Genomic DNA, 26,862 nt, shown 5'->3' with positions numbered 1-26,862 from the left:
CACAATCAAATCTAATCAGTCAAGCCTGTTGATGACACCACACTGGAGCCATCTTCTCTGTTAAATGTAATGTTAGCCTACACTGTGCAGATCTGTAGGCAGAATGACAGGAAATATCCCTAATTAATAACTATTAATTAATAATTAAAAACTAATTAAAGAAACATTTAACGACACAGTAATGACACATCTGTAATGAGTGATCTGTGTAGAAACGGTAGCCCTTTTCACATGTAAGCCTATACAGACCTGTATAGACATAGATACTACAGCAGTGTCATTGTGTTGTACAAAAGCAATTAGATCCCACACCTTTGACAAAGATACATAATACACTGTGGTCTGTTGTGAACATGCCCATAATCTTACTTCAGCCGTATCAGTTTACTATTGAATTCAATGTAATTTTGTTGTCTTCAGATGGACCCAAGCGAGTTAATTACAGCATTCATAGTCTGTCTACAGGATTAAGTTTCCAAAGACAGACACTGATGGTTCCAGAGGACCACCCTCATCCTCTCTCTGTTGATCTGTCTCTCACAGTGTGGTCATGTTGCATGCAAACTCCCTGTGCACGTGTGTGTATGTATGGGCAGTATGAATAGAGAGACATGTAGGAACCAGTGTAGAGCATGGGTTTTTACAAACACACAGGTCTGTCTAAGCTTGAAGGAGTCCAGTCTGATGTCTTTGTGGGCTTTTACTTGTCTCTAAATAAAATAAAATAAAACCCACCCAAACCACAAAGGAGTCATGTTCAGTCAGCCCTTGTGAGATTCTTTCCCCTTGCACTTATCCCGTTCTTTCTCACTGCACAACCTACAACACACCAAGCCTTCATCCTGGGCCTGAACAGCTGCCTGTAATAGTAAACAGGTAAAGCGTCAGAATGCAGGGCAGCAAATACATGTGTGTCAGGGCAGTGAATGCGCTGATAAAAGCAGCCATTGTTTAGAGGTTTTATACAGTCTCTGGCTTGTCTGGAAGGGAGCCATGCAAGACCATAAAGCACATTATAATCTTAATTTACTGCAAATTGTTCCCTGCCATTTTAATGTCTATTAATGGCTTTAATACAATGTTTATTGTTTTCAAATGGGATTTCTTCCCTTTGCTCAAATTGCACTGCGTATCTAAATGGGCATATTGTAACAAAATCTTTTTATAGCTCTGTAATGTCTCATGTGGGAAGAAATAAAAACAACAGATTTTTCATTTTACATTGGTAAGAAGTGTGTGTGTGTGTGTGTGTGTGTGTGTGTATTTCTCTGTGGAGAGAAAATGCCACCCATGCAGCTCCTTACCGCTGCTGTGTGATTAATGGACAGTCTTTTTGCTGAGGGATGCTGATTACGAGATGTTTTGACTAAGATCTGATTAGCCAAGCCAAAGGCCTATTTTATTACACACAAAACATTCCACTTACTGGTCCTGTGTTCCACCGAATGTCCCTCATTAAGTGCTGAGTGTGGTTGGATCCCCCCGTCTGTGAACCACTCTCCCTGTTTTACATTTATCAGATACTCCCACACTTCTCCACAGCACAATGTTTGTGTCCCTCTGTGATGACAGTGTGGCTGCTGTAAAAGAGTCTTTTTAAGAGTGATTAATGGATTGGGTCCCGCTATCATAATAAGGCTATAGAGTGTTAACTGTATTCATTTAATTTCTTGTCCTCAGAGTGTTTTAATGATCGTGGCTCCAAGCTGCACCGCTGTGCTCCCTGCAACAGCTGAGAAACAGTTCAGCAGCAATAATTTATCTCAGAATGATGCAAGAGTAATTCAATTGTCCTCGCCTATGAAGAAAACACACATGAAGGAAATACTCAGTGTTGCTGTTGTTGTTGTGGGCCAACAGGCTGCATGGCCAGGGCGGGGAGATTATTGTTTTTGGGCGTTTGTCTCTTGTGGTGTAGTTTCCAGCAGCGCCCATCCAATAATAAAAAAAAATGTTCTTCATCATCCCTTTTCTCTGTCACAGTCTTTCTCTCCCTCCCTCTTTAATGGGTGTGATGTGCATGTTCACTGCCTCTCCTCTCCTTGTCTGTGATGCTTGTTGTGGGTTCTCTGTGGCGCATTTAACAGCGCTCCCCCCCCGGCAGCGGTTGAGCCACAGAACAAACGTGTCTAGCAGCGAGCTGCTCTGCAGGCTCATGGGGCAGGAGCGGCGTCTGCTCCTAATTGGGGGAAAATGCTCGGCACATGGAGTCTACATGTCGGGGGCTGGTGAGATGGTGTAACACCTCCCCATTTTCCCCTGTTGTTGTGGTGCCACTGATGAGGCACTGCAGGCTCGAATCCATTTATTCCAGTGCTAAGTTCCCCAAGACTAATGCGTAATATTTTATGACACACACACACTCTCCATCTCTCTTCTGTGTGTGTGTGTGTGTTTTTAAACAAAATTGGATAGAATGGGATAAGCCTGCAAGTGGAAAAATAAAATCTTAGTGCTCTGCTCTAAGTGAGCCCTGTAGCAGTGGGGGTCCAGCCCATCCTGAGACGTTAAAGAACTTAAAGATGGCAGTGGCAGCTCATGTTGCATGTCTTGGCTCAGGGATGTATGGCAAAATTTGTTTAGTTCCATCATGAAAAGAGTTTGCAGTTACACCAATTTGGACTTCATGGCTCTACCATAAGTTGGACTCCCAAACCATGTGATATACAGTAGCCAGTGAATTACGCAGAGGAAAATCCCTGTGGATTTTCTAAATATAGATAATGAAAACATAGAAGAGCTTTAAGGAAATGTTACAATCTTAGATAAAAAGACGCGTGTACAGGAGTGGAAGATAAATAGTATTACTGTATAAATAAAAATATTTGGCCCCCTGACAAAAGCTGAAAATACCCATGTTATGTCCTACATTAAGACTTATATTTCTACATTTCGTACCCCTGGACAAATTACATGTTTAGTTTAAAAATGTGTTAAATTTTATCAAGGGAATTTAAAAAACTGGGAAAAAATGAACAGTAATTGTGGCATGTGCAAATCTGTGCCCTCAGATACAATCCTAAAACAGTTATGAATACATTTCATTTTTAAAAGAATTGAAAGAAATAAACAAAACATTCTGACAACACAAAGGCCTGCATTTCCATTTCATATCTACCAAAAATGTTGGGCAATGCCTGAAGAATATCAAGTAGCTTTACTTGACTTCTCCCTTTAGTTTGTTTTTTGAGCCAAAACCTGAAAAATGTTTTTTTGGCCATGCACACTTTAACAGTTTTTAACCATAAACTACATGAAGTAATATACAGCCGTACACTTTAACTCATTCTGTTAATCCAGAACTGCTCAACGTTATTCAACCGAGTGCAATATCAAGCCATTGCATGCTGTCACACTGGCTTTTGTATGCTTAACACTGGCATTGACCTGAGATCCTAGAACAAACAGTGCTGGTTATGGCAGCTTTGAAACTCCCAAGCCCCCTGGCCTATTCTCAACACAGTCTGTTCTTTTGAAGTGCCATTAGAAGGATTTTTCTTCTGGCTCTATGGCTGGGCTTTGCCCTATCCCTGTAAAATAATGTGGTTTCCGTGCACGCTGCTGCTGGGGCTGGCGGGTCGTTTGCTTATAGGGTGACACTCCCCAGAGCAGTGTAGGGACTGTCATAGGGCACATAAGCAGACTCGGTCACTCAGTCACTGAAACAAGAGGGAAAATTAGGATTGAATGAATGAATTTTTACACAGGGAACTTCCTGACCACTTTGTAAAAGACTTTTATTGTGTTACACGGCACAAAGCTATTGCTGGAGTGAAATATATATACACACACACACATATATATATATATATATATATATATATATATAGCCTTAAGCTTTCTGATTCTCCAGGTTTCTGGCACTTGGGACACACCATCACATTCCCAGCTTTCTACCTCTGGAGTTCATAATTATTTCCCCAATTTGGAGAAGAGACTAACTTTATGATGGTGGTTGGGCTTTTCCTGGTAGCCATTAGAATGCTGTTCTTCTTGTTAATATATAGTGACAATATGTAGACTGCTTAACCTCCCCAGTAATGACAAAATTATTGACTGTATGTGTGAAAATATTCACAGGCACGGTTTGTTTTTGATCTACCATCTTACATAAGCAACTTCATGACAGATGAAATGTGTATGTACTTAGTTAATTTAATTGAGCCAATCCCTCAGTAGCAGACTTTGGTGAATGTTTCTCTCCTGAGTGACTGGGTATATAACATGCGTGTAATCAGTAGCAGAAAGACATAGGCCGTGTAGCCAAATGCCACATAATGGGGCTACGATAAAACCCTGGAAACGCTTGTGACTTTGATACCCTTCATCCTTTATTTTCAGGGAGCAGATCAGAGCGGTTTCTAATTCCGCCGCTCTCGTCCAACTTCCCAGTCTGTGGTGAAACCGTTTTGATTCATTTTGTGTCTCCCTCTGTAGAGCTGTATGGTTTTGATGTGCTCATTGACTCCAACCTCAAACCCTGGTTGTTAGAGGTGAACCTTTCACCTTCCCTGGCCTGGTGAGTGACACTGTCTCGATTATTTGATTCTTTCATTTGTTGTTTTAGGAGAAGCTCTTAGTGGAAATATTTATTTCACCCTTTTTTATTATTTGTTTTTCTTCTTAATATGCAAGAAGTTAATAAAAAAATGAAGGAAATGGCGCTCGTGCTTAGTTTGTGAAAACAACCCGTCATGCTAGAGATGAAGCTAAATTTGTTTCTTCTAAAAAGCGTTTAGTCAGTTCAGCAACTTAGTCAAGGTCAGACAACAAATCTGTATCCTGTTAACGGTTGACTCATTTTGCTCTACCCTGTGCATGTGTATGTGTTGCACTTTCAGTGTTTCTTTTTTGTTTCAATTTTTGACATCCACTTATTTACAGCGATGCGCCCTTGGATCTGAAGATAAAGGCCAGCATGATTGCAGACATGTTTTCGCTTGTGGGTGAGTGCAGGCTGAAACAATGACTAAATGCAACTTCCATTTGGTTCCAAAGTGACTGCGGTTCATAGATATTCAGTTTGTATAAATTCAGTGGTTATACCAAGATCAGTGTTTCTCAAACTTTTTCAGACCAAGGACCACTTAGCCACTAAAAATAAAACTCATGGACCACTTCACTCCCCAAACATCCCCAAAACCTATAGGGCCTACTACATCAGTAGCATTGTGGCGAGCTTGCGGAAAAATATCACCTTGGGCAGTTTTCTTTTGGATTTTGATGTCTTTATTGGATAGGACAGTGAAGAAAGACAGGAAATGTGGGAATAGAGAGTAGGGGAATGACATGCAGCAAAGAATGTGATTGACTCTATGGTGCTATTTATGTAGCATCAAACTTATCACACACATACGAACACTGGACGGATGTCATCGGACGCACTGCGAGTTTCAGTCATGGTGACTACATCACCAGTAAAACTTAACACTTGCCTGTTCTGTTGGAGGTTTCTGTTGGAGTTTCTTTTTAATTGACCCAGTCTTAAGCCACTGGTCAATAGTAGTGAATAGGCTGCTGATAACTGGTGAAATTTAGCACAATCCCAGGGCAGGATAACCACGAGCTTAATCCACATTTCCTTTCAAATGTCACACTGATCATTTTTGATGTGAATCATAAAACATAAACTGTAAGCTGGTGTAGCTACATGAATAGTCTGTGTCGCAAAACAGTCGGTTACATTGCTGTAAGTCCAACACCACTGCATTAAAGCCAATTCAAATAATTATGTTTGAATTTACATATGAGTTGATTTAAGATTGAAAACAACAGATATACACTACTCACTAGTATGTTTTGTGGTCACTAGCATTCAGTTTGAGAAACACTAAATATGAAACATATTTTAACAAATTTATTTGCCAACCACAAGCGGTTGCTTGCAGACCCCTGGTTGTCCGCGGACCACTCTTTGTGAAAGGCTGACCGAGATGTTTAAATCCGTTACACTTGAAACTTGTATGCTGGTAAATTAATCAAATCAAATAAAGAACAGAAGGTGGCCTTATGCTTCTACATTTTAGTTACATGTATTAAACAATGGATAATGAACGGAGCTGGGAAAAACGTTTAGTAAATACAACACAATGAAAGTCATGGAAAAAATATCAGGATTGCAGATTTGTAGAGCCTACATTAGAAAAATAAATTCAAAATGCCGAATTAAGCTGGAACATCTGGATATCAACAGGAGTCAACAACTTTAATAACATAGACTGACTAATATTTGGAGCTTAAAAACAATTTACACTGCCTATCAAGATGTTGTTAGGCACTTAAAGCAAAAATTTTGAATTGCTCATACCTAAGATCGGAATGAAAAAATATTTTGCTTGAGGCGCAATTTAGAGATTATTCAATGCAAAATTACATAATTTGGATAAATATGTTAATTTTGGAGAAGGTAATATGAAACGAAAAGTGCTGTAATTATGCTGTATTTTCTTCACCAGTCTCACTCCAAAGGCATAGATGCTAGTCAGCTGTTCTTGTAACCAGCAGGTTTCAAGCTGATGGAGACAGTCGTCTATTGTTTTAATGCTCAGTCTTTTCCTACATTACTCTCGATGAGTTTGCGCAAACTGCCGAAAATAGCTGTTTGGCTTCATAATGGGAGCTGCAGTGTTGAGAGAATAAACCACAGCCTTCGTTAATTAACATTAAATGACTTGCGGACTAAATTGTCAACAGAGGCCTTAGTTGTTTTGAAGTCATTAAGCTCTTTTGAGAAACTGGATCCCGCATGTCAAATAAAGCAATCTTTAGCATGAAGAAATAAAAGGTACCTGGCCAAAGGCAGAGATAAACACCGATTATACAAGAGTATTTGCAGCAGGGAATGAGATGTGTCTCTGTTATGTCTCCTCCATTTTTAATTACTAGAGTTTCATGCAGAAAAAGAGCTTACAATGTTTTGTGATATGTAAGTTTAAACCAACAAGAGTCTCATAACCTGATCACGACCACATACACAAGAGAGCTTGCCTTATCCACATACTGTAGATTAGAGTAAAAAGTATTCGTCTTGGAAAAAAAGAGACCAATATTAGCCAAACTTTCACATCTCCTGATTATTTAATTTAATCCTCTGCTTTATCCTTATTACCAATCACAGGATACGTGGAGCCCACTGATTAGCTGGCAGCCATCGAAACTGGCACTAAAACATTAGACCTATCTGTGGTCTCAGCCTAATGATATTAAAGGAATGGCTATTATGTGTGCGTGTCTGGAGTGTGTGTGCACGTGCGTTCACACATACGTGCGTGTCTCGGCCTAGGCCATGCTGTGGCTTGAAACCCTCCCCTCCAGCTCATTAAATGAAAGAGTAGAATCATAAATTGCCAGTTATCTTTGGACTGAGACGTTACTGCGGGCCTGGGGAAAATGAGCAGTGGCATGTAAAACATAGCACATCTATTATGTACCAAACAAACTAAGTCGCTTTTGGCTGATAACACTTGGGCTGCATCCCAGACCTGTAAATAATGACAGCATTCCATTAGCATTCATTTTCCGCCTGTGTATAGCTGTCAGCTCCGTGTCGCCTGTGTTTGTAATAATTGCTGTGTTTAGGCAAGAGCATGGCAGGGGCCTGATTGTTACCTGGCGGCTTGGATGAGGTAGAACAAATAGCCTGGAGCTCCAAGCTGTCAATAGACTTAATTCAACTCAAGTATAACTGTAAGATAGAACATAAACATACTGCAGTTCTGTAACATTTCACTTTTACCACTGGTTAGCTTTGCGGAGTGTGGGAGTGAATAAACAGAAGATCATAGATTTAAATCACATTGACAGGGTGGGAACATCTGAGTGGGAAATGTGAATTACAAACATTTTTTCCTCCTAACTACCACTGTGATGCACTTCAATGTAAATGTTCGGAGCTTTACTAATCCAAAGTGGTGTGTCTCCATCAGAAAACGTATCTTCATTCCCTGACTACAAAGTTGAGGGAATAGTTAATCTTTTTGGGATGTATGTTTAATTGCTTTCTGGTGCAGAGTTAGACGACAACATCAATGCCACTTCTGTCCGTTATATATGAGGCTGCAGTCAGCACTCAGTTAGCTTGGCTTAGCATAAAGATTGGAAACAACAGGGAAAAACTGCCTCTGTCTAAAGCTCAGTAATCAACATGTTGTTTTCTGTTTGTTTTTTTTTGTGTGCAATAATTGATGTATAAAAATGACCATTTACTGGTCAACTAGCAAGTACTGGGAGACAAGTGAGAGTCCAATACGTAACCTCCCATAAAGCAACAAATTGTTGTTTTAACACTTTGGTTTTTGTATGGACTAAACAGAGGTTATTTTTACTGTGGGATAGAGCCAGGCTAACTCTTTCCTTCCTTTCCATTCTGTATGCTAAGCTAAGATAATTGTCTGCTGGCCGCAGTGTAATATTTAACAGTAATATTGGTATCAATCTTCTCTTTGAGCTTTCAGCAAGAATGTCAATAGGCATATTTGCCAAAATGTTAAACTATTCCTTCCAGCAAAGAACCCAGTCAGTGGTCCACATCGCATCAAGGTTTTTGTTGTATTGGGCAGCAATCTGTCACTGTATTAAAACATTTCCTCCTTTTCTGCCTAAAAAGATGTGAAAGCAAATTTATCTTTGAATATCTTTTGAATGATATTCGTAAAGATATTTTTGAATCACATGTAATTTATTGCCTCCATGCCTCTCGTTCCACTTTGGTTTCTTGCACAAACATTGAGGTTCTGATGTAATATACAGTATGAAGGTCATGGGAATGAACATATTTAAGACCTGATGTTATTCATAGACCCCCTTGTGACTCTTTTGTGCCTCCCCAGGCTTTGTGTGTCAGGACCCCCTGTCGAGACAGACACGCTCTGACCGAGCCACTCTGGACCCAAGCCTGAAACACCCAGCAGCCCCAAGAACGCAGGTACTGGACTCTCTCTCTCTCTCTCTCTCTCTCTCTCTCTCTCTCTCTCTCACACACACACACGCACACACACACATGCAGCAAAGAGCCAAGCCAAGTGTTGCACTCATTCACCCTTGTGAAACATTCCCATTCTTGTCTTCATCTCTGTTGCTTACAGTACATTCCTGCCACTGTCATTGAGCTCTTCTCTTACACTCATGGAAAATTCACTGTAATGCAAAACAACTGCTAATGTAATTACAGTGTTTGAGTGACATCAGTGTGCAAGTGCTACTCTCTGTGGCTTATTGTTTTATCACTTCTAATCAAGTGACTAATGCTCTCTCTAGGCCTCGTTGCCTAATGATGCCACAACAGCTAATGCACTTGGCTCCCTCCACTCGACTACTGCACCCAGATTTGGCGCAGGGTCTGCTGGAGGGAGATTACTAAATCAGACAGATTTCTGCTCCACCTTAGATTGTGTAAAGGGCTTGTTTAGACATATAGTAACAACAGTTTCATTGTTGCATGCTGATGTAGCATGCATCATGTCTGTATGTGGTTTCATACAGGTTTAATGGTAATGCTGATGCTCACCCACAATTCACTGTCTTCACCCATTGCCTCTTAGAAACCTTTTTCTGCACCGACATCCACTGCACACAGCAGACTGGTGAGTTGTCTTCTGACTCAGACATATTAATCTTCTTTTGCTTTGACCCTTTGCAATTCCCTGATGCCTGTTACATTGCCGGTAAGAAATTGCTTTCTGCTTTTTGCTTATTTAATTATGTGGCTTTACTGTTTTTCGTAGTGGCAGACAAATGGCTTATATCGATCCCTAATGCTTTATTTTAATAGAATTTTCATTACATTAGCAAAGTGGCCTTTGTACACGACTGCTTAAGATGCTGCAATGCACCACTTCACTCAAAAAAGAAACTTTGCTGTGCAGACTCAGTTACTCAGACATACCTAAAACGAGCCCAACAATAAACCAGGGTTGTCACAGAGGCTGTTGAAGAACTCCAGAGGCCCATGGTGAACCTGTCCTCTCCCTTTACTTTGATTAGGGGCAACAGTTGAGACTTTTTCAGTGGGATTAGGCCTTGTCACTTCTTGGCTGCCTTTGTATCCCCCCAGCCGCGTCAGACAAATTAAACGTAATCCCCCTGCTATTTAGATGACAAATTCTGTATGTGATCCTGTGGGGTTGCGCCGTGCTGTCTGGCCCAAGTTCCAACCTGCATGCCAAAGTTGTCAATCACAGCCTGGTCACGCATGCAGCAGGGAGACAGTCAGGATTGCCAGTGTATAACAAAATGCTCCATTTATGTGACAGGCAGAAAAGAAGAGAGGGTATTTTTGTTACTCAAGGTGCAATTTGCACATTTTCCGTTTATAAATGAGAATTGTTTGAAAAAGTTCATGTTTGCCAAAAATTTACGATTATTAAACAAAATTAAATTCCTTCCAATTAGCCACCCAGTTATTTTTCTTTAAGTATATGTGTTTGAAAGATGAATGGCTGTACATGGTGGGCATCAATATGGCATGATTTTGTCTCTACTTTTGTCCCCTGTAGCGACAGAGGCCTGTGTCAGCCACAAACACTGAAACAGAGGCGTCAAAAGACAAGCAAGGAGCTAAACAAGGCCAAGGAGACAGCACTCTGAGCTTGACAGCTGAGGAGGTAATAATGGTGGCGTGTCACATAATGTGTGTGATTTTGCTAAATTAAGACATTACAGGAACCTGAAAACTCTATTTAAAACTGTGTCTATTTCAGGAAATTTCTTTTGTTTCTTACAAATATAGATCAAAGTGCTGAGGAGGATAAAGGAAGAATATGAGCGACGAGGAGGCTTCATTAGGATCTTTCCCACTGCAGAAACATGGGAGCTCTATGGGTAAGCTGAGCCAAGAGGGAGCAGATAGATCACTTGCAATCCCCAAGGGGTGTTTATCTCTAATGTTAATGAACATGTGTCCTCAAGTAAGAGTAGACGTTAACGCTAAATGAATACAATCAGTGCCTAAAGCCAGACCGTATGACTCCTCTTGACTGTGTCTACCAGACTAAGGTGTGGCTACAAATTTACTAACTTATTTGTTGAACTCTGTGTATTATGTTCCTTATAGCCCACAGTGATTTATTGTTGAAATGACATTGAAACTCATATCAGAGAGGAAATCCGTTTTTGTGCTTACAATTTATATTCCTGTATGAGGATATGTTGCTTGATTAGATCCATGGGTCTCTTAGTAGCAGGGATTTTGTGGCATTTTAAAAAGCATATTATTGAGCCGTCTGGGAAATTATTGGTGCATTTAATAGTAGCTGCTTCCAGAGTAGCTATATCACAGAAGCCTCATTTTAACACATTTGCCGCAAAATAAGGTGGTCAAGGCTCAATGGGGCCGCTGCCTTTATGATTATTGTAATTTGCTCATTATCTTCTTCTCTCAGTGGATATCTGGAGTCCAAGACATCAATGAACTACATGTTGGCAAACAGACTTTTCCATGGAAGGTAAGCATTTCCATTGTGGTCGGGATTTTGGGGAATAAATCTCTCCATCAGTTTGTGGAAATGGTTGGATTCAAATGTGGCGTTTGTTTGGTCTTTCGATTGGATAGGTGAGGGGAACAGCTGAAAAGATGAAGCACAGTCAACTTTTCCAGCGTGCGCCCAATGTCTATGTGGCATTGTGGTGTCGATTTTGGGGGCAGGAGGGGAAAGACAGTTACAGATGAACTGTGTCTTTTAGTTGAACCACATTTTTGTTATTTTAATACAACATGCATTTATATTATTTGAATCGGTATGGGCTTTCAAGTTTTAACCACAGCTCTGACTGTTGTGCAATATTGTCTGGAGATTTGGCCCCCAACTAAGCCCATCTATGATTTTTCCATATTCATTAGGTAGCCAGATTAGTGAGATGGTTGTTGCTACAGACCTCAGTTGCTTTTATTATTTGCCATTTATCCTCTCTCCTTTGGACCATCACTGTCTGTCATGTCAGCTTCTGGACAAGCTACTCAACCACACTAATCTTTCTCAGAACTGGCTTCAGTTAAAATTTATAAGTATTGCTCTGCAAAGTACTTTGTAATTGTTGATGATATATGTATAAATCATTATTGTTGTTGTTATTACCACTGTGTTGACATTTCTTGTTCTGTCTCTCAGGAATGTGAATGGGAATGTGCAGCTGCAGGTGGACGCCGTCCATGGCTGTCACGTTGTCCAGTATGAGAGGAAGTTGCTGTCTCTGGAGGCACGTAAGAGGAGACAGCGCCACCTGACTCATCGCTCTGCTGCAGGGAAGAAAAAATCGGGTAGGCCTGATGTTTTCTGCCTCAGCTCAGGAAACGGCTTTTTTCTAAAACTGAGAGGAGTGTAGCTAAGTGGGACAACATTGCATGCTAATACACTTTTGGTTCCAATAAATAACTCCCCTGTGTCACGGTAAGGTTGGCCAAATATGACTCTGAATGAGTTCATTTCATTGCAGCAACAATAAAAAGCCTATTTTGAGTGTCTTCGTTTCTCTAATCCAAAATGCCAGTGATGCAACTGACATTTGTCTTTCTTTGCAATGCTGCATACCTCAGGGAAGGAATCCAAGGCCTCCCCGACTGAGAGCAACAGTCAGGAGGGAGAGGAGTGTGCTCAGGAGGAAGGAGAGGAGGTGAAACAAGTTCCCCAGCCAGTCTCACACAAGGCTTTGGTAGCAGAGCAGAAAAAACAAGTGGACACGCCACTGGATTGCTGCCACAGTGAGGCTCTGTCCAGCTCAGAGGCAGCCACGCACAATGCCAGGCCCAGAGTCAACCTGCTGAACATCCTTCAGCAGGGCTGGGACCTCAGGTCAGTCTGTGTTCTGGGCTGCGGCTCAGATTGGCTGCTGCTCTCATCTTCCTCCCTTACTGTATTTTCTTCTCCCTCACTCCCCTATCCTTCCCTCTTTTAGAAGGAGAAATGCTCATGTACCCAGCAAAGGGGATGAGAAAATGTTCAGGCCTTCTTTCCCAGAATAATTTAGGTACTTCTAACCAACTAGTAAAAGAAATGGGTGATAAAACCTTTTGGATTAGTACCAGTTAAAATCATAGTCCTTAAAGTAATAGGCCTATATTAGCTAATGATTGGCTATTAATTGAGTGAGGAATAAAATGATATGAAAACATAAATAAAGCTCAACAAATTAGCTGAGGATGAAAAGGTTTTAGCTTTTCATATATTCCTTAATTTAAATAAAAAGCAGTGTACACTGTCAGAGAAACAGAACTGCTACATGCAACAAAGCCTGTGGTCTCCTTTCGATTTTAAGAGTGTGCCTGAAATTATAATTTGTGGAGGAATCACAATAACAAGTCTGAGTTTGTAGAAATTCCTCAGTGCTTGAAGCAAGGAAATTATAGTACAACATATCATTGTTTGTGTTTGACAGCTATTTCCAAAACTTTTTTTCTGTTTTTTTTTCTATTACAATGTTCTGACAGTTCTCTTTCCAGGTTCACCTGGGCCATGAAGACAGCTTATCATTCTGATGCCGGTGCAGAACAAGATACATTGCGTTTAAACAACCTCTGGCTGAAAGTGATACATATCTGTTTTTGTTTTCTCTCTTTTTCTGGATGATATGTCAGCGAAATGGAATGAGTATAAATGCCTGTTCTCTCTGTTGTAACAGCTGTATCACTGATTCCAATGTAACAAAATAGTATTTACTGTCATTTTGAAGCGAACTGACTGAAGAGCTGGTGGATAATCTAAACGTCTTTTCTTTTCGATTGATTTACCTTTGCAGTTCATGATGATTTTCCTCTCTCTCTTCTTCTCTCTTTGCCTCTCCTCTCTAGTAAGGTGCAGGCTCGGATGGCCTTTTCCTCATACCTGCAGCGAGTCCAGCAAAGACTGTTAGCAGAGAGCAGAGCCAACACCGTCCCAACTTGGCCTGACAAGGACAACGACCAAATGGTACAATGATGGCCATTTTTAACCTTTTCTTAACAAAACTGACATGGGTGGAATACCCTGGAGCATTGTTTCCTTTGTTTGTATATATATGCCAGAGTTCCCTTCATTATTATTCTGTTACTCATCTGTGCCCTGGCTTTAGCTGAAACGTGTACGAGGCACTTGTGGCCACACAGAAGGAAAACGTGGTCTCTGTAAAAGTTAGCCTGATTGGAAAGTCTGCATTGTAATGGCATACATCATCATCAGTAACCTCAAACCTTTGGAGAAAATGAATACATACTCAGCCGATCTCTACGCCATTAAATTCAAAGGTTTCTGTGTTTTAAATGGCATTGAACACTGAAAGGAGAGTACACATGTACACACACACACACACACACACACACACACACACACACACACACACACACACACATATACACACAGGCAGGCAGTTTGAATAAGTGTGACATGATGAATCAGTGATTCAGGGCTGTGATAATGACAGATTTCTCATGTGTGTTTTTTGTCTGCACAGGAGCTGGTGATTCGCTTCCTGAAAAGAGCAGCCAGTAACCTTCAACAAGACATTAAGGTGGTCTTGCCCAGTCGCCAGTTACCACTTCAAGACCGCAGACGCATCCTATCCCACCAGTTAGGGGAGTTTATCCACTGTTACAACAAGGTACCTGTTCCCAGACATTGATTTGACCAAAGAATGACAACATTCTTGGAGGTGATACAAACACAGGAGACGCTGTGCAACAAACAACTATAAACAACTCAGTATATCTGATGTCTTGTCTTCTTCCTTCTTATCTTCTCAGGAAACTGAACATATGGTGAAAAAACAGGAGAATAGCAAAGAGGAACATTGTGTGAACCCCAGTGTATTTCAGGAGTACATCACTGCAGCAAGGTTAGTGAATTGGCAAGCCCACTCACCATTGTTCAGGGCTTGGCTCTTTACCATTCCAGTTATATATGCTACTGAGTGAGGAGTGATCTCAATCTGCTATACACATTTATCTCCTGTTTTTATTAACAGTGAAAACGATCTGGAGGAAGTACTGACATTCTACACACAGAAAAATAAATCAGCCACCGTCTTCCTAGGAACAAAAGACAGGAGTGTTAAGAAAGACGTTCATGAAATAAACGCCTCAGGACATTCAGGCGACTATGAGAACTCCAAAAGTGAGTTCCTTCCATGTTTTTTTTCATATTCTTGTTACTGTAGGTCTGCTTTATGTTTGATATTTTATCATTCAATTCACAGTAAACAGGAATTGTTTAGATTTGTAAACCAAAAAAAAAGTTAAGGGAAAAGGACTGAGTCATCTGGGGTGAACAAAAGGTCAGCTTCAAATGATTAGCACTCATTGGGGGAAAACAAATGTGTGTCAGAGCCGTGGAATGGCTAACTGATGATAAAGGAGCTCTGGCTTCTTTCCTCCTTTGAACAGCTCTGCCTGTGGCCAAAGAGGATTCCAGCGCTTCAGAGTCCTCGCTCTCCACAGGGAAAGTCAGCAGCGACCCAGACATCAAGGCCGCTGAGAGTCAACCTTCTGTACGTGCGCTGTCTGAAGAACAACAGGCAGCAGTTGGAATTGGTAAAACCCAGCCAGATGTCCAGGCGTCTCAGCACTGCTCCAGCTTTCCTGTGACTTTAGACTGCACACATATCCGTCTGCAGCACTGCTCTCCTGCTTCAGCATCCCTGCCTCTTCACTGTCCGCCGCCGCCACCACCTCCTCAGCCGCCGTCCTACGCGCAGTCCTTGGCAAAGTCTCAGTTCTGCCATTCTGATACTCTTTTTGACCCTCCTGCTTACACCTCTGCCCCTGTAGTCACACAACCCCCGAGAGCAATGCGGACAACTGTTTCCACTGGCTTTAACACAATCTCAACCGGGCAACCAACCCAGGTGCTCAGGAGGATTCAATCCTTCACCTCATCCACATCCGGCTCTGGGGCAGCCTCCTCCATCCCAAATGCCATGCAGATCTATAGCCAGAAGCTCTCTAGACCCACATCTGCTGGCCAAGGTAAACTTATTACTCCCTGCTGCTCAGCTCTTGCAGCACTGACCTTTTTGTTATCTGGTTTATTCTCATGTTCCCACATTTGTCTTATGATTGTCTTTTTCAGTTAACAGGAGGAGCAGTTCCAGTAAGCTGAAGTCAAGCTCAGTGGGGGCCTTTAAGGAGCTAAACTCCCTGTCTGCCCAGGCTCAGTCTAACCAGCAGGCCTTCATTTCAGCCCTGCAGAAGCTGGCTGACAAGCAGGTTGCTCGCCACTACGCCAGCTCCAGTCACATCAACCTGCTAACACAGCACGTGAGTTCATTATGTTTTTAACCTCTATAACCCGCTGAGCTGCCAGGGACACCTACCTGGAGCAGGAAGTCTCCCTGTGTTGGAAGAAGACAGTATGCAGAGTTATTAAGCAACTGTAAACTGATCTGTGCAATGTTTCATGAAAGGAAGAAGAATCTGGCCCCTCTGCAGTAGTGTCTCACTGTGAGGTCTCTGATATTCCTCTTTGTTGATGTGTAAACCTGGCTCTGACCCCATGCTGATGGGCGGCATCTAGCTGCTCATTCATTCAGCAGACCTGTCGGAGCCGGAGGGTCTGCTGCCTCTTACCGCGCACCTTCCTCCTTCAGCCCTCAGCTCGCCTGCAGTCTGTGGGCTGGGGTTGGTGCGGGGGTGAGTCTGGAACCGGGGTTTGAAGCTGGCTGGCCTAAACAGTGGTGAGCCGCATCAAGCCTCAGCTCTGTGTGAGGTCTCATTATCAGATGCACCATGGGGGAGTGATTTCTGTTGATACTTAACAAGCAGCCACTTTTTTGTGGTAATTGATGCTTATAAATAGAGGAATGTGGCAAATTGGCACTGAGCAGGGGAGCGGCAGCTTCACTGGCTCCATCACCACCTTCTCCTATATCCCCCAAAGGTTTGTCATTCGGCATGGGGAGCCCCGCAACCTCTCCTCCCTCCTCCTCTTCCTCTGCCTCACTGGTTTTTTTCTGTCAAAGTTTTTTGTGATGGCACCAGACCACACAGACTGCAGTTTTTATGGCTTCCTTTTGACTCTACATTATTCTGTCTGTCTGAAAGGTGTTTGCTGTATTTCCTATGAATAGTTAATCCTGGGCATGGCAGCAGTTTATTTTTCAGAGTAAAACAGTCCAGTGTCTTGCACTTAAAGGCTCAGAGTACATGTATTTTTTTAGGGCTCTGATTTGAAGTCATTAAATCACTTGCTGAACTAAATGGAGAACTTTGTAAACAAGAACAACACCCTGTTACACTAGTTGACCTCTAAGGTTTTGGTAATCACTCACTCTCATGCTAGACCTCAAACATACAATAAAGTGAGTGTACTCCTGTGCTGTGATGCATAAACATGGCGTTAAATCCTTCCAGCATGTGTATACATGTGTATTGTTATGCCCAACACTTTTTAAGGGGTCCTTGTAACATTTTGTCTCAGTTAGTACATTCCCTTAGATGATAGGGAACAATGGCAATACATAAATTGGGTCTGATGTGGTAAATAAGTGCTTATTATGACACATATATATTCAAATTGGGATCTCTTGACATGTTAAATGATATATGACATTTTGACAAGCTTTGTCATATTTCCTTCCATACATATGTTTTTTTATCTCCCTAATTAGATCCAGTAGTTTCTAAGAGTGCAACCACTCTACCTTAATAAGTAACTTAAGGCTGTAGCTGAGTAACACCATGCTGACACATTTTTCATGCTGTGCAAGGCTTGGCAGCTTTACAATTTTTCCATTGGACATTTAGTGCTACACAGCAGGAAACAAAGTAAATAAAACACCACAGCCGTATGATTAATTCTAACATTCGATTATGGTACCAAGCATAATTCCCAGGGTACAGAGCAGTACAGAGGTGCAGTTGCTCCAGTAGTGCTGATGTGGTTGTAAACAGATTTGGCCTGACAAGTCATAATAGAGGATTCTGTTAGGGATGGAGGTGGGGGAGGGGACCACCTGGATTTAGTGCTGAGTGGAGACTAGCTGTGCCATGTGCTGTGTGTACATTTCAAACAGCTCCCAGATACAAGAGCATGAGGTGGTCAATGTAGGGAGGAACAAAACACAAGCATGTATTAATCATACATTTCCATTGTTTAAGACACTGTTTGAAGTGGGTGATAGCAAGTGGTATGAGTGCACAGACCTGACTTAACATTAATTTAGCAACTGCATTCCAGCATCCTGCTAATACAATGAGCATAATGAAAATGTCAGTAAATGTGTTGAAGTTGAATGATCTTCTAAACTCTTTCCCTCTGCCTGCAGCTGACCAATCTGAACCTGGCCAACAGGATGCTGAGCAGAGAGTGCTTCACACTGAACCCTAAAGGGCAGCATACTGCTGCTATGACTCAAGGGCCAGTGAAAGCTGTTCACTCAGGAACAGATCTACTTAGCAGCACTGGGTGAGTCCAAAAAATTGGCATACATGGGGCTAAATAAAATGTTTTTTTATTTTGAAAAAACAAATGTATCAGTGTTTCTTTTGAGTGTTGAAAGCCTCCTTCAGACTTATTTTGAATGACAATTTCAATGATAATCTGGGTATGAGATTCTTAAAATACCCTCTTTTCAGTGGCAAACTATATACATACTGTATATCATTCAGTGAAGGTCAAACATCCACATGAACTATCAATATGCAAAAGCAGACATTTGAGTTGATGGGAATTTTAGAAATAAGTTAGTAATAATTATCCATATGAGAAAGATAAAACTGTCATTTCTGCTACATCTTAATATATTTTTATCCTTTGAAAAGGTCCTTCTCTGTTAGGCTACATTTGCATTTAGCACACAGCACACCTCTGCTGCCTTATAAGAGCTACAGTCCTGCTTTTGGTCAAATTTCACCATTGTGCTCACGTGTACTCTTTATTCGCCCTCCCCTGAGGAAGCACAGGGAGAATAGTATGTTTCAGTCTCAATGGGGTTCACTGCCAAGGTAAACAGCATATCTCTCCTTTAAGAGCCCTGAGTTTGAGATGCTGTTCTTATGAACAACGACACAGCCATTCTTGTTTTTCAGAATCTGTCATAAACATTTAAATTACTGTAGTTGAGTGTTTGACTGGTGTTGGGGTGTTGTTGTGGGAGATTGATGGATTCAGGGATAAAGTATTATTCACTTAGGCCAAATTGCTGTCCTGAGGATTTTGCGTGTGATCAACTTTACAAAAGTCTTTACTGTAGACACTTAGATTGTGGTAGCCTATTTGGTCACACTCAATAGAACCTAAAGGCTTTTTTAATGGTCTCTGACGACTTTTTAGATTGAAGATTGTTAGTCTTTGGAAAAGGATTGCTGAGTGCCAACACCTCTCTGGGAAAGCTAGTTCAATATGTGCCTGGAAATGGGCATTTTGTTCCATTTTTAATTGTGTTTTGTGGAGCTAAGCAGCAGTAGAATTGGCAGCTGAATGCCGGGAGTGTGTGAAGCATGCTGGCAGCTTAAAACATTGCGTTGGAGGGGTGGTGGAGGCGGTGGTGAGGGGGTGCAATGTCAACACCCACATAGTCTGTCTGCTCCAGGCTCTCGCCTCTGCAACCATTGAAATTCCTCTTTCCTCACCCCATACCTCACCCCTCTCACGTTGCTCGGAGAAGAGGAGAAGGAAACAGAAGGACAGAATATGATCACATGGTTGTGGTCTATGGTATCAGAGCTTGATAACAAACCTAGTGAAAACTGAGGGTGTAATTCACTGAGAGGTAAGCGTCAGTGGTCACTCCCCTTTTATTTTTTGTTGATATTTGAGTGACAGTCTCTCAGACAGCTTGGCCCTGATCTTGGACTCTGTTTTTCCAGTCCAGCCCTTTCTTGTGTATTGAGCTGTCAGAGAATTCCAGGAATGTCTGGCCTTTTCCCTTTTTAAAATGTTTTTATTTCCACAAACCAAGAAAGAGCGTTTTAATAGAATTTATAATTTTATGGATAGCCTCACGTAACCTTTCTATATGATACTGAAGAAACAGAAATCACCTTCTGATCTCCTGTTTCAGGTTAGAGCTCCAGTGCTTTGATGGATTGTACATTTCTTCTCTGAATTTTGTCATTCCCTTTAAATATTTCTGCTTTTACATTTATTGCTTTGGCACCTCATTCATCAGAAAATAAATTTTAGTGCAGCTTCACATTACAGCTTTTACATTTCAGGTTAATAATTCAAAGGAGAAATACACTGTGGCTTTTGTTAGAAAGCTTATTTTAAATCTCCCCAAAAAATACATAGTTCCCTTTATCTTCCCATTTGTCACTGGCTTGTAATACAAAAAGCTCTCTTGTACCTTAGTACTCCCAGGCCTTGGTTTGGCGTTAACCTTTTACTGCAGTGAAATGTCTTTAATAAGATATTAGGATAAATTGCCTTGATTTCGCCTCGGTGCTGTTTCTTATAACACAGAATTTCCTGAGCCCCCCCCCCCCCCGACACTTGGGCTGACAGTGTGCGCCAAACATACTGAAACTGTTAAGCACACTGGCTCTTTAAGCAACCACAGGGGTGAAGTATGATGGGTTTCAAAGAGTAGTACGGCTCTTTGAAGTGCTGCTGCCAGGATCTACCAGGTATGCTGCATCAGCACTCTGAGAGCTGCTCCCTCACTCCAGTGTGCTGACAACCAGGGGGCTTTGAACCATACTGCACATTTTCATACACCCACAGTTAACTTTGGGATCATTTCCGGTGTTGGACCTTCTGGTACATTTATGATGATTTCCATGCAGTGTACTTGCGAATTAATAATAATTAATTAATAAACTCAGACAACAGACCGTCACACATTCAGATGACAGTCAAGGCGACAACCTCAAAGGCAACAACCAGTTTGTTGTATTTGGTTAGGTTACTTTTGCAAAGTCCCAGACAGTCAAGTTGTCCCTATCATTGTAATAAGATGGTAATTTTACCTTTATTTTTTATTCCACTTATTGAATAAGTTAGGTTTTGGTGCTTTGGTTTGCTAGTACTGGTTGTGGCTTCATGGAGCTCCAAGTTTGTCTTGTTTGAAGTCAGCAGCAGGTCACAGGTATTAGTCATTTGAACTCATTAATTTGTTTTGAGCTGCGTTTCCTTCTTGCTGTACCTACAAATGACCACAAAGTACTATTCCTGCAGTGTTACATTCACTCCAGCACAGCGAACTGAGAAATACCACAACCCTGCTTATGCAGGGTATTTTTAGTTCTGTTCAATACTTTATCAAATTGCTGTTTGACTTGGTTGAATTTTGTAAGGACATACCATTCCAAAGGATTTTATGACAGCCCATTTGCTGAACCAACAACTGAACTAATCAGAAAAACTCTGGTGAAAATTTAAGACTTCTCTGATGGGGGACAAAGTCCCACAAAATTGGTTTGGTGTCTCTCTGCCTTTGAATTTAAAAGAAGGGAAGATTTTATTCACATTGATTGGAGCCAGATGTGGTAATAGGATGAAGGAGAACCTTTAAGGTAAGAGCAAGTGGAATTCAAGTGAATGGTTATTGAGTTATTGAGTGGACACACACACCAGTATGCAGTATTTTTTCGCAGTGTGATTATTCGTATTTGTGTGATTATTACTGAGTTTGTGTTTAAAACCCCTTCTAAGTAACTTAGTGCACCATTAAAACATGAAGAGAATCTTAGTTAGTAAAGACTGTCTAAATGTCTAAACATCTAAAGTGGTTGCAAAGAAACATCTGTAGTGTCATGTAGTGTGCAATAACAATTATGCGAACAGGAGGTCAATGCAGCATCATGGACTGTGGCATAATTTCCAAATACAACAAGTTTTGATTGATATGTGAAATTCAACTGCCAATCAGTTTTAGTTGTATGTCTATCTTAATGTACAGTATATGCATGGAGAAATATGTGTGCTAGAGTTTTAAGTATTCATGCAGTTAAGAGTGAGTGGGAAAAACAATTATATCCAAAATCTAATTACGCCGTCAATCAGACCTCATAAAATATAATTTAAAATCATCACAGTTTACATCATGGTTAAATAAAGCTGAAGTCATTTAATCATAGTCATTTAATTGAATAGGCAGAAAAAATAATTGACGCATAGATTGATAATTGATTTAACTGTTTTATCAGGCAAAAACAGTGAAAGAAAATCTAACAATTTCTCCGGTTCCAGCTTCTCAAGTGGGGGGATTTGCTGCTTCCCTTGATCATAAATCATAGTTAACTGAATTGTCGGGAAATTGGTTCAAAGTCAACGCATAGCAGGTTCAGATGACTTTAATGGGAGCATTGTATTGATGGCTCATACTCAAAGGTAACACTGGATGCCTGATGGCTGCCTCTCAGTTAGGATACAGGAACTGTTCCATTTTCATCCCACTGGCTCAGCCTGTAATGTGCTGTCATCCCGTATTAGAGTATCTTTGTCTAACTTATATGTCCCACCAACCAGTAGTTATAGCATGACGAATATCAAAGTATGGGAAATATATGGTGATATATACAAACAATGCTCATTTGGAGTAACAATAAAACATCAGCAGCATAGGGCAATACATGTGAGGAATGTACTAACTAATTCCTTGTTTTCACCTGAACAGGCCCAATTCACAGTGATGTGTCTTCAAAGTCCAGATGATGATAAGGTGATTTCGGGGCTAAAATCACGAGTAGGCTATTTCCTTTATTGCTAAATCCGATTGAAAAGTATAATTTGATTAGGTCACTCACTGCAGGCATAAGACACGACATCTGTCTGTTGTGTGATGAGGTTGATCCAACCTTGCAAAATAAAGCAATGTGTTTCATTGACAAAAAAAAATAAAAACACAATTTTACCAATCTTTAAAAAGGATTAGAGTGGCATTTTTTTGTTGTGAATTTACAATTTTAAATTATCTTTTTTTTTCTCAGAATATTACCCCCCTCCCCCAACTCTGTAATTTTGTTTTTGGCTCGACTGCAACAGCAGGACCAGCGCTATAATTGCAAATGTCCATGGCTGACTGATTGGTAGAGTTGAGTTATCATAGTTCTGCCACTGGTCAGCTGCATGCCACATGACTTGAGTTAGATTTTTACCATTGTTCCCCATTATTGTTTGTGTGGGAGACAAAATAAAAAAGATATTCTGTCGCTTCTAACTTTCTCTCTGTGTGATCACTTTACAAGTAAATATAGCTGAAATCACAGTACAGTCTGTCTTTACCTTTCACCAGTGGTGATTTTGTAATACAATGTTGTGGTTATAAAATCAGGACTTTAGCAGTGCAGAGCAGCGGCTTGGAAATGGCTTGGAAGTTAATATGTAGTCTTAATTGGCTGCGTTTCAGTCACTATTTCAAATTTGTTCTGTTTCTTGTTCCAGAAAAACAAATGAGAAATGAGAGCAGCTTTATTGGGAATTCAGCTGTATTAAAATCTTGTATTCATGAACACAGCCAGTAGGAAAGAAGCAAACAGATAAGGGGCTGAAATTGGCTGACACTAGGCAGAATACAAATATGATGCGATGCTGTCAGGTGTTTCCCCAACAGTTTTCAGCCACATCCTCAATGGCCCTAATACGCCATAATACGACAATATTCAGGTTTGTAACATTTAAAATTCCTTGTGATTTAATTTGTGAGCAGCTATGTTATTTTTTGAAGTGAAATCTATCGGGTACCTTGCTTCTTAGTTTTCCAAGTAAATTTGTTCCCTTGGTCTCCTTTGAGAGGGGAACAGGGGAACTGGTCAGATATCAGGATATTTAGATTGGGTTATCCCAAAGTTATCCAGATAACTCAGTAAAGCTGATTTTTGGTAGAGACCTGGTTGTTTCAGGATTCAGTGTTGCTCACCACTAAACTAACTAAAGCGTCAGCATCCCTGTGTATGCCACTCCCATAACAAATCCCCAGATAATACTCTATTTTGTATTTTAAGGATGGTCCTACTCAGTGTCATGTTGTTGCAATAAAACATGGTAAACAAACACTGATTAATGGCTGGAAATACCCTCACACTCCTGAGGCGGCTGATGTTTACACTGAACGGGCAGGGCTTGAAGATTCTGTAGACTGATGTCATCTAAGCTCATACTGTCCATTTTCCCACATTCACACTGAGTTAGATTGATGCCGCACATGTGCTCAACTTGCACTGCTGTGTTGTTCTACAGTAAGTTATATCAGCATATTAAAGGATGGCGAGCACAGTGGGGAGTGAGCTGACTCCCACGAGCAGAGGTCCGGTGGGGAGGGAAGTCCCAGATAGTTGGAGCTCCACACATGTGCTGTGCTTGTGATGAGAAACTCAGATGTAAAACTGCTCTCCTTTTATTTTTCCCTGTTTCATTGGTTACTGTTTTGGACTGACCTCTGATTCCTCCTGGTTTTAAATCATGGTGATCTGTAGTATTTTTTGCATGGTGTTGTGTTGACAAGCCCTGTCTGAAAAGATCTCTCCTTTGGGTCTTAAAGCGACATTGCGACATACTCAAGGAAAGCATATGCTCTTGACCTGAGAAATAGTCAGTTTTAGACCACATTCTAATAAAATGGTAGCACTTAAGGTCTCAGTGGTCCAGTGTGCGAAGTGCAGCCAAGTTAAAGGAAATGACTGCTGTAAACAAAGAACGAGTTCTTGTTTTGTCTCCTGGCATTGTAGAATCTCTGGCCTTGCGAGGTTCACAGACAAGCCTTTGTTTCCAGAAGCTGAAAAAATTGAATTGGCCTGTGGTCACACCAGTTGTTTTTGCAATATATGTGCCATTATGTGAACTGAGAAATGCATAGGTGGATAGCATGTTCACATGAGTTTAAGATCCCTTGTGTCTTTGTTCGGCCACACAGGAGAGGAATATTTTTTCACTGGAGCGACACAAGATTATTATCCCACACTGTGAATTGTTGTTCAAGACTAATTGAATTCTAATTTTAGAGCTTATCATAGTTTGGTTTCTAAAAATATTGTAGCTATTGTGATTTTAAGTCTGGAGTGTTTTCTTTTACCCTAGACCAATGGACAAATGTTATTGCATGTAATGGGAGGAATTTCCAAGAACCTTTTTGTCATTAAGACCCCCGAGGGATACCATTTCTCCAACTGTACTTGTATCTCTCTCTGTTTTTTTTTTCCTTTCATATTTTAACTTGCATCTCCCAGTAGTGCTCTTTATGGCATTATTTTTGGCTGAGGTGGTACATACACTGCAGCACACCAGACTCCACATAGACTCATTTTAAGCGTGTCTGAAGAGAGGCTGGTCACCTCATTGGTTCAGCAGGGGCCAAAAAGAAAAAAAAAAAAAGGCTGAAACGGGCTTAGTTCTAATGACAGATAATCCAGTTACAAACTCGTGGAGCTCGTCAAAAGGTTTGCTTTCCAGTTTGTGGCTTTGTGATGTGAATGGAACGTGAAGCTCGGGGTGCACTGAGGCAAAGAGGAAAGGTTTTTAGTTCAGCTTGTGTTTGCCACAGACTTGCCCTCTACTTTGACTCTGATTTGCACACTTTGACTTGAGGCTTCTGTGGGCCCAGCAGCCACCGACCAGGATGCTGTGAGCTGTCTTGTCTTTTTTACTTTTTCCTGGTGGTGTTGCAACTCAACACGTGGATGGAAATGCAAGAGTTAATGAGCTACTATCACATCTGTGCCTTGGTGGAGCGATAAAATAAATGACAAGGAAAAGATCGTAGCATATACTGTGCTATTATGGCTCACGATTGAGCCACTCAAGCACTATCCCAGGTAATTATTAGCTATTAAGATGGGTATGTCTTTGAGTCAGTTGTATCTTCATTTGAGGGCACAGTAATTTAAGGAAAAACACAATAAAGAGCACAAATCTTTATCAAATCTCATCACTTACCCAATGAGGATATTCGTAAGACTATTGTATGAAATAATTTCAACCTTGTGTTAACACTCCTACATCTCAGTTTATGCTATTATGCTACTTTGTCACACTACTTTCTCCCCTGTCTTCTGTCACTCTTGCTGGTGTCTATGCTGTGTGTCTTAAGTAGGATTTAAACCTCACCTTGATGATGAAACTACCTGTGGATCAATAGAAACAAATACTTTAAAGGTGTAGTGGAATTTCCATATCATAGCTTTACACACCTCTAAAGGAATAGTTTGACATTTGGGGAAATATGCTTATTTGTTTCCTTGCTGTGAGTCACATGAAAAGATCTTAACATGAAGCTACAGCCAGCAGCCAGTTAGTTTAGCTTAGCATAAAGATTGGAAACAGTGAAACAGATTGGTTCCGTCCAAAGGTATCAAAAATCCACCTATCAGCACTTCCAGAGCCATGCTAGTTGTCTCCCCCTTTCTCCAGTCTGTATGTTAAGCTAAGCTAACAGGCAGCTGCCTGTATCTTCATATTAAACTGACGCACATGAAAGTAGTATCAACCCTCTCATGTAGCTCTTAAGAGAGTGAATAAGCATATTTCCTAAATATTTTTTTCAGTGTTCTTCAGTGTGCGTTTCCAACATGAGGTGAAACCTCAGGTATTCAGTGTCAATTAGAGTGCAAATAACAAAAAACTGTTACTATACACGTATGGTATTTTCATCAAAGCAACATAGATTACATGATCCCACAGAGAGACTGAGTGTGTGTTGTTGTTGATTTGAATTCTCTTACTTTTTCACTGACTTCTCTTCTTTTCTGCTCTCCAAGCCACAGGCCAAAGGAAGAGGAGGCTCTTTGGGATGGGCAGATGCAGAATGCCTATAGCTTGGTAACAGGGGTGAACCCCCAGCAACGCTACCAGCCCACCCAAGGAAGCTACCAGCTTCAGTTTGCTATCCAGCAACTACAACAGCAGAAACTTCAATCTCGACAATTCCTGGACCAGAGCCATTGCAGATACCAGGTATATAAGAGAGGTTTTGGTTTGCTTATTTCATGGTAAATATGACAATTTAATGATTACATTTATCATTTTT

General features: G+C 41.0%; 1 protein-coding gene across 4 annotated transcripts in view; it reads left to right on the top strand.

Annotated features, from left to right (window-relative positions):
- Window positions 1-26,862, top strand: part of ttll5 (tubulin tyrosine ligase-like family, member 5) — a 49,618-nt gene that overhangs the window by 10,898 nt on the left and 11,858 nt on the right. For 2 of the 4 annotated variants that reach the window (XM_071498227.1, XM_071498229.1), the window contains exons 13-29: window positions 4,438-4,519; window positions 4,885-4,946; window positions 8,829-8,923; window positions 9,540-9,581; window positions 10,494-10,601; window positions 10,727-10,818; window positions 11,379-11,441; window positions 12,105-12,253; window positions 12,530-12,785; window positions 13,781-13,898; window positions 14,419-14,565; window positions 14,708-14,799; window positions 14,929-15,077; window positions 15,347-15,928; window positions 16,032-16,219; window positions 18,226-18,365; window positions 26,594-26,789. In XM_071498227.1, coding sequence (XP_071354328.1) covers window positions 4,438-4,519; window positions 4,885-4,946; window positions 8,829-8,923; window positions 9,540-9,581; window positions 10,494-10,601; window positions 10,727-10,818; window positions 11,379-11,441; window positions 12,105-12,253; window positions 12,530-12,785; window positions 13,781-13,898; window positions 14,419-14,565; window positions 14,708-14,799; window positions 14,929-15,077; window positions 15,347-15,928; window positions 16,032-16,219; window positions 18,226-18,365; window positions 26,594-26,789 — 2,561 coding nt within the window. The remainder of the gene's footprint in view (window positions 1-4,437; window positions 4,520-4,884; window positions 4,947-8,828; window positions 8,924-9,539; window positions 9,582-10,493; window positions 10,602-10,726; window positions 10,819-11,378; window positions 11,442-12,104; window positions 12,254-12,529; window positions 12,786-13,780; window positions 13,899-14,418; window positions 14,566-14,707; window positions 14,800-14,928; window positions 15,078-15,346; window positions 15,929-16,031; window positions 16,220-18,225; window positions 18,366-26,593; window positions 26,790-26,862) is intronic. The other 2 variants (XM_071498231.1, XM_071498228.1) reach the window with 2 other exon arrangements.

Source organism: Trachinotus anak, unplaced genomic scaffold (genome assembly GCF_046630095.1).
Source record: "Trachinotus anak isolate AG129_WGS33_773 ecotype Australia unplaced genomic scaffold, CSIRO_AGI_Tana_v1 ptg000015l, whole genome shotgun sequence".
In the NCBI taxonomy this organism is placed as follows: Eukaryota; Metazoa; Chordata; class Actinopteri; order Carangiformes; family Carangidae; genus Trachinotus; species Trachinotus anak.
This window is presented reverse-complemented; position numbering and strand designations above follow the sequence as displayed.